The sequence below is a fragment of the Gymnogyps californianus genome, chromosome 28 (assembly GCF_018139145.2).
Source record: "Gymnogyps californianus isolate 813 chromosome 28, ASM1813914v2, whole genome shotgun sequence".
Lineage (NCBI taxonomy): Eukaryota > Metazoa > Chordata > Aves > Accipitriformes > Cathartidae > Gymnogyps > Gymnogyps californianus.
The window spans coordinates 2388626-2402744 of NC_059498.1; the positions used below are offsets into that span (position 1 = coordinate 2388626).

Genomic DNA, 14119 nt, shown 5'->3' on the forward strand with positions numbered 1-14119 from the left:
GACCCCGGTCCCCGTGGGACAGCAGCACGCCCAGAGCTGGGTCCACCCTCCCTGTCCTGCTCCTGCCATGCTTGGTCACCTCCGAGGATGACTATGAGGAGCTGGTGCAGGCAGCCAGATGTGTCAGTGCCCAGATGTGCCCTGGCATGGCAGGAAAGGGGGTCATGGGGATGTCAGGGGACAGGGATGGTCCCTGGGTAGGGATGCTCAGAGCTCTCTGCCCCAGGACTGGGGTTCTGCAGGCAGCTGGAGCGAGGATCCTGGGGGACAAGGAGACAGGGGCGGCAGCAACAGGGTTTTAGCAGGGAGGAAACAGCACAGAAACACTTTTCCCCCATCGCTACGCAAAGCAGCAGGAGCCGGGAGGGCAGGCAGCCTCCACCGGCCCTTGCCTGCACTCTGGGACACTGAGAAAGTGGCCCAGACCCCCACAGGCACAGCAAAGGGGGCAGAAGGCACCCAGGGGGCCCCCATGGTGATGGGAGATAGGGGGAAGCCATGACGGAGCCCACCCCCAGGAGCAAGGGCCTTTTCCAGGCCCGCTCAGCCGGGAGCCACCACCCAACCCCAGCTCCCCGTGCGAGGGGGAGGCGAGAAGAAACAGCCGCGCATCTCCCCTCGCCCCTCTGGTTTGAAACGAAAGGATTTATTAAAAGCGCGTGTTATTTCTTAGCATCACCCATCTGTTAGCACTCGACACCCCGGCGCGGATTAGAGAGGGGCTGAGAGGGAACAGCAATAATCCATCTGCTGCAAAAACACACAGGGCTACGCTAAGGGGGGGTAACACGCAACGGGGGACGCAGCCGGGACCCCAGGCAGGAGGCGGCTGGGGGTGACTTCAGGGGTAGAAGAAGGGCTTGAGGGGATCGTTGTGGGGCTGCGGGAAGGACAGGATAGGGCTCCCAGAGAAAGGACAAGTTTGGCACCTGGGTTTGGATGTTGGGAGGGATCCCGGATGGTGGAGCTATCAGCATAAGAGCTTCATTGGCTGGGGGGTGGGAGCAGGGGGGGCGCTGCCGAGTGCCGCGAGCTCTTTGGTGGTCCTCTTGCTGCCCTTCCAGGCGAGAGCGCCCGAAGGATGTTCTGAGGATGGAAAGAAGAGAGAAGCGGATGAGGCAGCTCCTGGGCAAAAGCAGCAAACCCAGGTCCCCTCCTGACAGAGATCCTCCTTCCTACCCCTCTCCAAGCACCCACCGCCCCTCCCTGAGGCTACGGCTGCAGCCAGGAAGCAGCAAACCCCAAACAGCATCTTCCACCAGCACCAAACGTCCCAATCCCCAGCTATTTTCCCCTCCCCAAACTGGAACGGGGCTGGCACAGCACCAGTTTGCTGCCTGCCCCGAGGCAGGGATCACTCCCGCAGTCCACCGTGCTAGGAGGAGCGGGGTTCCCCCGGCGCCTGGCCGGGTGCAGAGGGGCGCAGGGCTCACCTGGGATGCGGGAGGGCTGCGCAGATCTCTGCCTGCTGCTTGGGAGTTGGACGACGCGGCTCTGGAGCCCACCCAGGGAGGGGGAAGCGGTGCTGTGAGAGAGAAAGGGGCCATTTTAAACCCCCGAGGCTCGGGGTGGAGAGCCCCCATCGTCCCCAGGTGTCACAGGCGAGGTGGAGCCGACGCAGGCAGGGATGGGGGCTCGAGCCCCCGAGGGGAGCACAGGCAGGAGCTGCCAGCCCTTGCTGCCTGCACAGAGTGCTCTGGGACATGGGGTGCCAGCGGCTGTCTCACCTCTCCACTCGCCTCCGCTTCTGCGCAGATGCTTTGGAGACCGAGGAGGGCTTGGGGATGGAGGAACCCCTCATGGCAAACACCGGGACGCAGGCTCTGCAGCCAAGGAAAAGAGGGTTAGTGCCAGGGCCGGATCCTGACCGCCCGCTCTCAGGAGGCTGGGAGGCAACCGGGCCAACGCCATCCACCTGCAGGGAACAGAAGTCACAGGAAACCTGCCTGGTTTTGTAAGGGAAAATGATTCAAACAGGGATAAATCCTCAGGAGATCCAGGCAGGAGGTGGCAGCTGCCCAGGTACTGCTGCTCCCTAAGGTGGTCAGGCTGTTCCCCTGTACCTCAGTTTCCCCAGTTACCCTCTATAGGAACTATTTCCTAGAGCTACAGGAGGAGACAGGGAGACCTAGGGGTGTCCTGCATTACCAAGGGCATGCTGATCTCCATTTTTGGATGCTCACACAAATTCATGCAGCTCTGTAAAAGCCAGAGCCTCTCTGAAGCACCAGCAATTAAAAAAAAAAAAACAAAACACAAAAAAACCCCACACCGTGCAGTCCCGACCCTCGCTCCAACCTCTCTGGGAGGAGAAGCGATGCCCCACTTGCTTCCCAACCAGCACGTGGGAGCATGCTCCTCCGTGTCCAAAGGGAAAAGGAGAAGGAGAAATAGATTTTCTTAGAAAGCTTTTTATATCTTTGCAAGCAATTCACACACGAGCTCAGCCCGCTGGCTGCCCGGCAGAGCAGGCCGAGTGTCTTCTGCCCGGTCTCCCCTCTCAGCAGAGCTGCAGTGATCCACAAAGGATTCACCTGGACAGCAAGACCATGGAGGGGGAATCCCCAAAAACACAGGTAAGCCAGCCAGGGCAGCACTTACTTGGGCACAAAGGGGCCGCCCGGCTTGTTTAGGAGGCCCTGGACGTTCTCCCAGACGGAGAGTTCAGGCAGGCTGAAGGCAGCTGGCTTGGCCGCGCCGGGTGAACCGCTGTCCTTGCAGATCTCGAAAGTCACGTTCAGGTCGTGGACGGGCAGGGCAGGCAGGGTGCAGCAGTTTTGGGCAGCCGACATCACCAGGGGCACGCGGTTTTTGGTGACCGTCAGCGGGCAGATTTTGGGGGTGCAACACGATGGCACTGGGGAGACAGGGGGTGCCTGGGCTGCTGCTTTGAGACACGGGGTGCCTGGGCTCTGCGCCGCCCTGGGAGTCTCTGCTTCTTTCCCACATCTCCGCTGGCGTTTCATCCGCATTTTGAGGCTGCGAGGAGTTCCCGACTGGGAAGCGCTGTTCATCTCAGACCTCCTCCTCTTCTTAATCGGGTTGGGAGCCATCGGCGTGGGACTGGAGAGCGGAGCGAGCTGCTGCAAGCATTGCAGGGCAGCGCTCGTCACAGGGGCACTGGGCACGGCGACAGACGCCTCTGCTAAAGGAGCAGAGAAGAAACAGAGTCACCTCCCTGGCTGCAGCTCCCAGGCACCCCCAAACCCTGGGGCATCCCCCTCTGTCCCCCGTCACAGCTCAGCGGAGATCTGCCCAGCAAGCCCTACAGCAGCCGTTTGCCAGCGGGTGTTTCCATCAAATTGCGTTAAATCCAGAGGAAACGAGCCAGCACAAATAATCCTGCGCCTTGCCAGCCTAAAGGCATCAGACTGGTCCCGAAGCAAGTGCCCCACGGCAGCGCCTGGTCTGTCCCCGGAAAACAGGGTCTGCGAGCCCACAGCTTCGCTGTCGGGTTTGTGTGTTGGCACTGAGGATGAGGAGGAAGAGCTCAGCCCTGGTCAGACGCAGGCTGCCAGGTGGGAGGCTGCAGCCGGGCTGACTTGGGCAAATGTACCACAGAGGAGTAAACAAGATGAGAAAAAATTAGGATGAGAACTGCTGCTTTGGTCTCCTGGAGCAGAAATATCACTCATGTTTAAGCTGACTTGCACACGCATGCCGAGCTCCCCGGAGACGAGGGCTGCTCACGGCTCCTGCCGTGCCCCGGGCTGCCGGAGATGCTGGCTAGCCTGAATCACTCCACAAAGCGAGGCTGGAGCCGCTCTCGGCGTAACCCGCTGGGCACCACGTCAGGAGAAACTCACGTCCCTGCCCTGTGCCCATAGCTGGGAGCTGTCGTCCCCCACCACCGGCTCCTCCAGCGCACACCAAGACAAAGGAGAGGGGACAGCACCGACTGTCCCAAATCCAAATCCAAATCCTCACCGTCACAGCCCTGCTGCATCCCCTGGGCTGGGGCGGCCCCGCTGACCTCTGTGGGTCTGTTCGGAGACGTGGCTTGCTCCAGGCTTACACCAGCCTCCCGATGGACCAGGCGCTCCAGCTCCGCAAATTCAGAGACCATGTCAGGAGTAAGGAGCTTGGCATCCTTCAAGAGAGAATACTGCTTTCGGGCAACACTCAGGATGGTAGCTATAAGCCTGGGACAGAGAGAGACAGACCCAAGAACCAGTTAGCAGGTGAGCTTGAGCCAGTGTCACCAGTAACAGAGGGTCAGCACCACCAGCATCACCTCTGAGACACCTCCTTGGGTGGGGCAGAGCCTGTTAGCAGAGTTTTGGGGGAAGAGAGGCAAACTTTGAAGCTGTGAGATACCCAAGCTGTAAATCTCTTACTGAAGAACCAGAGCGGTGAGTTGTGTCTTCACCTGTTGGTTACAAGGGACCAAACGGCATCCACAGACTTTTTGCCGGGCTTCAGGCACTCGTTAGCTCAGCTAGAGGCAGACAGAGATCCAGGCACACGTCAAGGCCAGCCTCCCTCAAGAGACCTTTCTAAAGAGGTTCGTTCTGCCAAGATGCTTGGGGCAGAGACATCAGCAGATGGTGCCACGGGAGCCCTGCCAGGGCAGGAGCTGGGGGAGCCGACGCAGGAGGCAAGACTTCGCGGAGGTAATTTCAGGATTAACAACACACACTTAAGGCTCGCACAGTTGCTGTGCCTGGAAACCTTCATTGCTGGCATTTCCAGGAAAGATTATCCCATGGCATTAGATCCCCGGGAGCCAAATCCCTTATTTTAGAGGGCAGGCAGTCATCTGCAAGCAAAGACCTGGTCCCACATCCATCTAGACCATCCTTAGGATGGCTACGTGCAACATCCTCCACAGGCAAACAAGAGGAAGGGGCACATGGGGACGGCACGAGGACACTCACGTCTGCGTCTGGCTGCTGGACAACCCCCGTAGGTGGCTTGGTTTCTTCGGTTCCAGCTGGACACGTGTCTGGTGGGCTGCTCTGGGGCTGCTGGGAGGCATTTCCTCTGGAGCCTGGAGCAATCACCCAAAAGCCCAGGATGAGCCCATATTTGAGTTGAGTTTGGTCCCCAAACTCCCTGTTAGCTGGGAAGTTCAGGGGTTTTGCTTAGCGATCCACAGCCCAGCACACGCTCAGCCAGGACCCTGTGGACCAGCTGAGTTCCTGCCCTCTCCCAGCGTGCCCAGTGTACCCCAGGAGGGTATCTGAACCCCCCACCGGGTCCCACTCATCACGCAAAGCCCTCCCACACTGCCCACGCCTTCTCTCACCTCCTCCTCCGATTCCAGCTGCAGCTGAACTGGCCATCCAGCTTCCAGCTCCTGCTGCTCTCCATTACTCTCCCTCTGATCATCCAGGGCCAAGCATGTCTTCGGGACAGCTTCCTCCAACCTACAGCAGCCAGAGAAGAAGCCACTGAGCCAGAGAAGACCCTCTGGGGAAACCGTCACGTTGTCTAAGAAGTTTTGGGATGGATCAAACAGAAGAAGATTTGGCCTTTGCAGCCCAGCTTTGCACGCTGTGGTCCATCAGGCTTGTAACTACACCCAAGCACAGTCGAGAGGACGGTGCACACCAGCGGAGCAGCTCATCTGCTTTCTGACGGACAGCCGGGCTCTGACCATCACTAAAACCCTGCAGACTCCTTGGCACGGGGACACCAGGAGGTCACACCAAGCTCTGTCCCTCCTCCCCACCAGCCTCACCTGAGCAGGCCCACCGGGCTCGAGCTGAGGGGAGCCAGCGGCCCTGGCACCTGGTTCTTTGCCTCCCTGGCAGCACACTCATAGGCACGGAGCTTCGCCCGCAGATCTGCCACCTGCGAGGAAGGATCAGCTGTTGCTCAGACGGTTTTCATCTGTTGCTCAGACGGTTTCACAACCCTGGGAGCTCAGAGGTCCGCATCCCAAGCAAACCCCAGCTAAAAGACAGAGCCCTCCCTTCCCCGCCAGCATCTCACCTCCGCTTTCAGCTGCTCGCAGATCACGGCGTATTTACTAACGTGGCAGTCAAAGCTGAGCACGTTGCTCTTCAGCTGCAGAGACAGGGACAAGGGATAGGTTAAAGAAGCACTGGGGCAGCACGTACCCCTCTCCCGACGCTGGAGCAGCGCAGCTACTCAGCCTCTTCCAGGGTCCCCAGGGAGCCCCGGGGTGGCTGCAGTGGACGTGATCTGTGCTCGGGGGCCTGCTGCCGCAGTCACAAGACTTTTTGGGCTCTGGGCTGGAGGAGCTTTAGCAGAAGACCAGGCACACGGTTATCTGCAGCTTCACCAGCTGCTTTCTGCCCACAGCGGCATCCCCAGGGCTGGAAAACTCAAGCTGGATAAGGGAGACACCCACTAATCTACCCCACCATGCACCAGGCTCCTTCCCACCCATTCCCAGCAGCTCCCAAACACATGGCAGATCACTGCCACAACACGAGATGCTCACCGACAGCTTGATCTCCTTGGCCCGGTTGGCGTACTTGAGCGTGTTGTAGGTGTCCTCGTAGGCCAGCACGGAGGGACTCACAGCAGCAATCATGATGGTGCGGCAGTTGCCACCGATGGAGTCCTTCAGCAAGCGCGTGAGCTTGCTGTCCCGGTACGGGATGTGGGTTTTCTTGCTCTGTACCAAGAGATCAAGGGTCTGCTCAGCTTTTGGCCCTTGGGCGCTCAGCTCCGAATCCTGCGTCGCAAGGGGACGGCCACGCTCATCCCACGGCACCTCGCAGAGCCCAGCCCAGGCTGCTGTCCTCACCGCACCGGCTAGGCCGTCGCTTGACACCACTGACATTTACCCGCCCCAGAGAGCCAGAGCGCAGCGGGACTGGAACGTGCCAATTCGGCAAGGAACAGCGTTACCTTTGCATCAGCCAACGCATTGATGACATTGATGAGGGCCAGCAGCGAGCGGTTGATGTTGGCGCCCTCCCGGAGCCGCTCTCCCTTGGTGTTGGTGACCGAAGCTCGCTCCGAGCCTGCCAGGTCGATCAAGCTCATCTTGGCCACTTGCAGATCCCGAGTGAGGCCGTCAACGCGGTCCTGCTGCTTCACACAGATCTGTGAGGACAGAGATCGGTGAGGTTGCAGCTCAGCAAGGCACATGGCGTTGCTGGTTGGAGGCAGCATCACAAGCGGGGCAAGGTTTCGATGTTTATAAGTGGATGGCAAAGGGGATCATGCAAGCTGTGAGATCGGGCAGGAGGAAGAGAGCAGCCTGGCACGCCGAGAAGACAAGCCAAAAACTCGGTGATGACACGAGTAGCAAAGCCACGGAAGGGATCTCACAGGAAGTGACAGAGCTACGGAAAACAATCAGCATCTCCTGCGCTCGGTGAGCGGGCAGGGTACGGCTGGTTGGGTCCCCAAACAGCAACATGCCAACCCAGAGCCCCGGTGCAACCCGGAAAGCGCTCACTCACGGTGGCAGCCCCAGCCCTGACCATGGATTTTGCCAAAAAACTCAGATGCCAATGGGGGCTGCAAGCCCCCAGACACAGCCTCGCAGTGCCCCCGGGGCAGCACCCAGCCAGGGCTTTCGGTGCTGAGCCCGGTTCCCGGCTGGTGCGGGCGAGGAGGGACACAGCCACCAAGACTCACCTGGCAGCACTGCTCCGTAACTTCCCCTTCTGCATCCCTAAAGATCTCCCAGGAGAAGCAAACGCTTCCCCCACCACCCTATAACACCCTCAGCCCCCCAAGAGCAACTCCTGCATGGACTGGAGGTGCCTTGGAGATGTTGGAGGCCGGTAACCGGTCCTGCATCCTCATCAGATCGTGGCTTGCCTGCCGGGAGGCAGAGCTGGCAGCGGGAAGGGCAGATTTCCAGCACAGCTAATGGATTCGCGGCAGGCAGGAATCCAGCACCCACCGACAAGCCCAGCTGGGAAGCCGGCTGGGAAAGCATCCAGACACCTGGACTTCCCTCCTGCAAGCAGCAACGGGCAAGGCACCAGGTTCAGACTGAAATTACAGTCAGACCCCTCTGTCTCCCCACGCAGCCGTGACGGCCCTGCTAATTCGGGGAAGGGCCTGGCTGGAATTGAAATCAACTGGCAGGTTTGCGTAGGAGAGCACCGAGAAACCAAGGAGCAAATTTACAGAGCCCCAGGGGAGTGTAATTCCCGGCTCGGTGCCGAGGGGGACACGATGGACGAGACAGCCTGCCTGCAGCACCTGGGGGAGGCACAAGCACGAGCCAGCGATCATCGGCCCCCTTTGCTCTGGGTCAGGTTTTAGGTACGGCTCCCACACGCTAAGTCGACAAGAATCAAAAGCACAAAGTGAAATTTCAGCCCTTGGGAGATGTAACACTAAGCTGGGAGTATGGGGCTGTCCGGGAGACGTGGCCACCAGCATCACCAGTACGTGCTGTCCTGCTGCAGCGCTGGCTGGTGGCCTGCCCAGCCCCGCACCTCTCTTTTCAGGGCCACAACCATTCCAATTTTCCCTGTGGCACACCAGGAGCAGTGGCAGGAACCCCAGGATGCCGGTCCTGGCATGGGCTTGCTCCCTAGCCCCCTTTTCAGCATAAATCCCAAGCGATACCGCAACCACGAGCCCTCACCTGGAAGATGGCATGCGAGCGGGAAGAGGTGGCGTTGGCATCGGTGGGATGCTGCGTCCGGTTCTTGTTGCCGTTGGCCAACATCTCCAGGAGCTGCTCTGCCGACGCGGGCTGGGAGAGAACAGGCAGAAGGCAGGCATCAGTGCACCCCGTACGCAGGTACTGAGACAACCCGACCCCGAGCAGCCACGGCGACTTAGGCTGAGGCATCCTGCGGCTCTGTGGGGCTTGTTTCAGGTCAGGGTCACGTTTGCTGCCGGCCAGGAGCCGCGCAGATGGCACCCCCGTGTCTTCACACCCCCGCCGTGTCCCCCAGCATTTGCTTTCAGAACTGGGGTAGGCGCAGCGTTGCCCAGACCCTGTGTCCATTTTGATACCCACCTGATGGAAGGAGAGACCCTGGACCACGACTCCTTTCTCGGGATCCTCCCGGATGGCCAGAGGGCCCTTGGGCTCCAGCAGGTCGTGAATCTGTTCGTTGTACACCTGGAGCAGGGAGCTCGACGTAAGGCTGAGGTTTGGTTCCCCGGCAGCGAGCAGGGAGAGGAGCTTCGTACCCCAGGGTCACGCACAACCTGGTGTCCCCCCCCCACCACCACCTCCGGGACCTCGAGAGCTGCTGACGGTGCTCTAAATGCAGAGGACAGCTCTGGAGGGCTTTACTGGCACGTCGCTGCACCACCGCTCCTCTGAAGCCCTTTCAGCCAGGAAGCCCTCATTGCTACGTGGACCACGGCAAGGAAAAGAAAATCCCTCGACTCCAGATGGGAGAAACCAGCAGCACCAGTTCACCGAACTGGGTGGGTGAGCCTGCTTCCCGTGGGGCTCTAGGGCTGCCCTGGGGACACCGGGCACAGCTGGCAGCGCAGCAGGTACCCCGAGTGTGGCACTACAGGGTCCGGATCAACCCCAAATCTTAGCGAGAGTGACTCGGAGGCAGAAGGGGACACGGCTCGGCAGCAACGTACCTCCTGGTAGGAGACTAGGACCTCGCAGCTCTTCTCCTCCCTTCTGGCCTCGATCCTCTTGTACAGCTCCACCATGGTGAGGTACATGATGCCGGGGCTTTTCTCCGAGCCCAGCATGGTGTAAGTTTTTCCTGCTCCCGTTGCACCATAGGCAAACACTGGGAGGAGAAAGGGTGGATGGTTGAAACAATCACTAATTAACAGGAGCGGCGTAACGTCCGCTCCTTGCCGGAGAGAAGAGTTTCCCACAGGAACCCCCGCGGCGGAGGTCACTCGCAGGCTTTGCAGAGACGAGGCAAAGCTAATTACCCTCTGCGGTAGCCGCGCTATCCGTGCTATCCTTCAGCGCAATTTTTTTCCTCTTTTCAGCCTCTCTAATTTAGCAGACAGACAGAACGAGTCCCCAAACCATCACCTGCTTAGATGCTCAAGTCACCCCTGAACCTTCCCTTTAACAAGCCGAGCAGCCCCGTTCCCCCGTCTCTCACCAGAAGGTGTTTCTTCTTCCAGACCTTGTAATTCATCTCATTTTTCACCCCCATCTTTCAACACCCTCTCTGAAGCATCGCCATCAGAGCAGGACACGCTAATCTAGAGAGCCTCAGCCCTTCTCCCCATTAGCAACACTCAGTGCTTCACGACTCTCTCATTTGAGGATCCTGGGGTTATTTTATGCAGATAGAGACACGAGATGTGCCTGCCAGGTGGGCACGGTGACAGAGGCAGCCTTCAGCGGCTCGCAGAGCACGCCGGAGAGCCAGGAATAGCATCCTCCGGTCCCAGCGCCCGGCCTGGCGCATGATTAGACAGGAGAGCGGTCGTCTCCCGCTCGGTGCCTGCCTTGCGGAAGTGATGTGCTCGTTAAGCCGCTTGTCTGCTGACAGCCCGCAAACGGCACGGGGGTCTGCGGCGACAGGCGAGGAGCTTTCAGACCCAGCGAGGAGCTTTCAGACCCGGCTTTACAGAGCTGCCAGCCTGGAAGACGCTCGTGAGGGGCACGGCAACCCCCAAAGCACCCCAAGATGTATCTGCTTCACCCCAGATCCCGCTCCGAAACTCAGCATCCTCCCAAAGCTCTGCCCATCACGGCGATTCAGGCTGGGAAGGGATGGCAAAATCAAGGTGCTCTTTGCGCCACGGATCCACCCGATTTCTTCCCATCCTTCCTGCCCCAGGAGAGTGGAGAGCAAGCGACCCTCGTCCCTCGAAATGCCTGGAAAGTGCCTGCCCAGCCTCATTTTCTACCCCAACGCGCACCTCCATCCTCTACATCACATCTCCTAGAGTGCCAAGCACTGTCGCGGCCCCCAGTATCGCAGAACCACAGAACAGGCCAGGCTGCGAGGGACCTGGAGAGATCATCTGGTCCAAGCTTTCATGGGAAAGGGAGCCCGGATGAGATCATCTCACACCCTGTCCAGTGGCATCTTGAACACCTCCAGCCGTGTGGACTCCGCTGCGTCCCCGGGAGGTCGCTCCAGTGAATGTTCTCACCGTAAAAACATGTCTGTCTTATACTGAGACGAAACCTCTCCTGGTGCAACATGTACCTGTTGCCCCTTGTCTTCTCCTTGTGACCAGAGCCTCCATCCTCTCTGTAGCTGCCCTTTAAGTACTCAAAAACTGATGAGGTTCCCCCCGAGTCTTCTCTTCTCCCGTGAGAGGAGACCCAACTCCTTCAGTCTTTCCTCCTAGGGCAGGCTCTCCAGCCCTCAGATCATCTCCGTGGCCCTCCTTTGGAAACTCTCCACTCTGTGCGTGTTCTTCTTGACTTGTGGGGACCAGAGCTGGATGCAGCCCTGGGTGGGATGATCACATCTCTATCTGAGCTAGAAATGCCCCTGTGGGGGCAGCCCCAGATCCAGCGTGCCTTTGCTGCTGCCACGGTGCACTGCTGACTCCCATTCAGGTCATTTGTCCACCAAGACCCCCAGGTCGCTCCCAGCGAGGCACCTCCCCAGCCGCACAGACCCCAGCCTGCACTGGGCTCCTGTGTCATCCCACCGTAATTGCAAGACTTTGCACTCGTCTGTGTTAATCTCTGCACCATTCTTGCTCGCCTGCTTTTCCAGGTCTCTCCCTGCCTGCTCCACAAACCCTATCCCCCCTGGAGCACTGCATCCAGCTCTGGGGTCCCCAGCACAAGACAGACATGGACCTGTTGGAGCGGGTCCAGAGGAGGCCACGGAAATGGTCCGAGGCCTGGAACAGCTCTGCTGTGGAGAGAGGCTGAGAGAGCTGGGGTTGTTCAGCCTGGAGAAGAGAAGGCTCTGGGGAGACCTTACTGTGGCCTTCCAGCATTTAAAGGGGGCTAACAAGAAAGACGGAGAGACACGTTTTACCAAGGCCTGTAGCGACAGGACAAGGGACAACAGTTTTAAACTGACAAAGGGCAGGTTTAGATTGGACATAAGGAAGAAATGTTTTACGATGAGGGTGGTGGGACACTGGCACAGGTTGCCCAGAGAGGTTGTGGATGCCCCATCCCTGGCAGTGTTCAAGGCCAGGTTGGACGGGGCTTTGAGCGACCTGATCTAGGGATGGATGTCCCTGCCCATGGCAGGGGGTTGGACTGGATGATCTTTAAAGGTCCCTTCCAACCCAAACCATTCTGTGATTCTATAAAAGCACTTCATGTTTTGCTTCCCCTCATTTACCTGCCGAGATTAGACAACATTTCCATGTCAGGATCATCTCTGTCCTGATCACACTTGCAATCGCCCCAGCTTGGTACCACCACCAAGTTTAAGACTACATGTTTTCGTGTTGCTGTTGTGTCCCCCCATCTCCCCAACTGCTTAGGGGCTTCCAAAATAAATCCATGCCTCCGCTGAGCCCACCCAGCCTGGGAGCGGATGGGGCAGGAGCTCCTGCAAGGATCGAAGGCATTTGCCGGGTCTTACCAGAGCAGTTGTAGCCATTGAGGACGCTGTCCAACACCTCACGGGTGGTGTGCTGGAACACCTCCTCCTGTGTGGCCCCCTCCCCAAAAACCCGGTCGAAGACGAACTTCAGGTCCTTGCCCGGGTGCTTGGGCCCACGGGTGGGCAGCACACTGCCGGGGGGGCCGCTGGGCTCCTCAGGGTCGAAGACGAGAACGTGCTGGTCGACGACATGCAGAACGGGGTGCACAGTCCGCTCTCGCTCGCAGGGGGTGGGGGGCCGCACGCGCACCATGACGGCCACGGTGCCCTCCTCAGGCGGGGGGCCCAGCGCCATGGGGATGGCGGGGAGCTGGGGTGGGGGCACGGTGCTGGCTGGAGGACACGACTCTGGGCTCGAACGTCCCGGGGGCGTCACGCACTATGGGGGGGGGGGGGGGAACGGGTCAGCCGGGAGGTGAAGCGGTGGAGGGGGAGCCCGAGGCTGGGCAAGGCCTTGCACCCCCACCTCAGGCCCTGCTCCCACCCCATCCCTGCCCTAACCCCCACCGGTGCCCCTATAGCTGTCCTCATAACCCCCCACAGCCTTCCCAATGACCATATATCCCCCTTCGGGCCCCTATAGCTCCTCTCACAGCTCTACCCCCCCTTCGGGCCCCCATAGCCCCCTCCCACAGCCCTGCCCCCTCCCCGGCCCCCATAGCCCCCCTCACAGCCCGACCCCTCCCCTTCAGGCCCCTATAGCCCCCCCCACAGCCACACTCCCCCTTCAGGCCCCTATTCCGCCCCGCTCAGGACCCTTCCTACCACCCCCGGACCCCCATACAGCCTCCTCCCGAACACTATACCACTCCCCAGCCCCTATAGAGGCTGCCCAACCCTATCTACTCCTCCGGGCCCCTGTACCCCCATCCCGGGCCCCCGTACCCCCATCCCGGGCCCTCCTTTCCTTTCCTCGTCCCTAACGCCCCTCACCCGCCACTTCCGCCGCTCCGCTTTCAAACGTTGCGGGAGGCCCCGCCCTCCTTCCTGATTGGCCGCTCCTCCCGCCTCCCCTCCCATTGGCTCCTCCGCGCCACGTGCCCCACCCGCCCCGCGCGGAGCCCCATGGGAGTTGTAGTCCCGCCGTGCCCTGGGCTGACCGCCATCTTTCCCCCCTGCCCCATCCCCATCCTTGCCGTGGCTACCGGGCCGGGGCGGCCCCCTGAGGCGGGGACAAGTGGCGACCCAAGCGCTGTCCAGCGGAGAGAGCCCAGCCAAGGGCCCAGGGGGCCTTAATGGCGGCCTTCTCCTCACAGCTCAGAGCTGACAGCCCTGGCCCTAACGAGCCCCCGCTGCCCGGCCCCCGCCTCGTCCCCGTTAATTAGCGCTGAGAAACGAGCACTGGGGACCCGCCAGGTCCCTGGGGCGGGGGACACACGTCCCCAATGGCTCCTGTCCTCTGACCCCACCGCAGCCACTCAGGAGGCGGCCGGTGGCCCTGGGCACCCGCTGTCACCTCTAATTGGGCCACGTCCCGCCCGCGCCGAGGCAGCGGTGACGGGTGCGCGTGCCGGAGGGTCCCCATGGCTCTGCGTGGCCTGACCGTGTGTGTCGTCCCCCCCCTTGCAGTGGGGACGCCATGTCCCTGGGGCCACCCCCCATGGGGCCACCCGGGCTCTGGAGACCGGGACACGGTGGTGGTGGCACCCTCGTTGTCCCCACTGGTGGTGGCAGAGGGGACACCAGCGCTTGGGGAC

The 14119-nt window shown here is 60.4% G+C and overlaps 1 protein-coding gene across 2 annotated transcripts; it reads right to left on the reverse strand.

Annotated features, from left to right (window-relative positions):
• Positions 1-200: 200 nt before the first annotated feature.
• Positions 201-12788, reverse strand: KIF18B (kinesin family member 18B). 2 transcript variants are annotated; one of them, XM_050911791.1, is made up of 16 exons: positions 12402-12788; positions 9499-9656; positions 8912-9016; positions 8531-8641; positions 6826-7023; positions 6413-6589; positions 5938-6012; positions 5684-5796; positions 5249-5369; positions 4878-4990; positions 3928-4142; positions 2602-3145; positions 1728-1823; positions 1434-1525; positions 930-1086; positions 201-260 (listed from the first exon to the last, which is right to left on the reverse strand). In XM_050911791.1, exons 1-15 carry the CDS (start codon positions 12715-12717, stop codon positions 971-973), a joined length of 2550 nt encoding a protein of 849 aa, XP_050767748.1. In that variant the 5' UTR covers positions 12718-12788; the 3' UTR covers positions 201-260; positions 930-970. The 2 variants fall into 2 exon arrangements, with proteins under 2 accessions (XP_050767748.1, XP_050767747.1); XM_050911790.1 differs by lacking the exon at positions 201-260 and having other exon boundaries at positions 626-1086.
• Positions 12789-14119: the final 1331 nt, after the last annotated feature.

Bases quoted from the DNA above. Each gene is read 5' to 3' on its own strand.
- KIF18B (XM_050911791.1), bottom strand. From the start codon at position 12,717: ATGGCGCTGGGCCCCCCGCCTGAGGAGGGCACCGTGGCCGTCATGGTG. The intron at 8,642-8,911 runs GTGGGTATCAAA...GTTCTCTCCCAG, and splicing joins AGGGTCTCTCCTTCCATCAG to CCCGCGTCGGCAGAGCAGCT. The intron at 1,526-1,727 runs GTGAGACAGCCG...TCTCTCTCACAG, and splicing joins AAGCGGAGGCGAGTGGAGAG to CACCGCTTCCCCCTCCCTGG.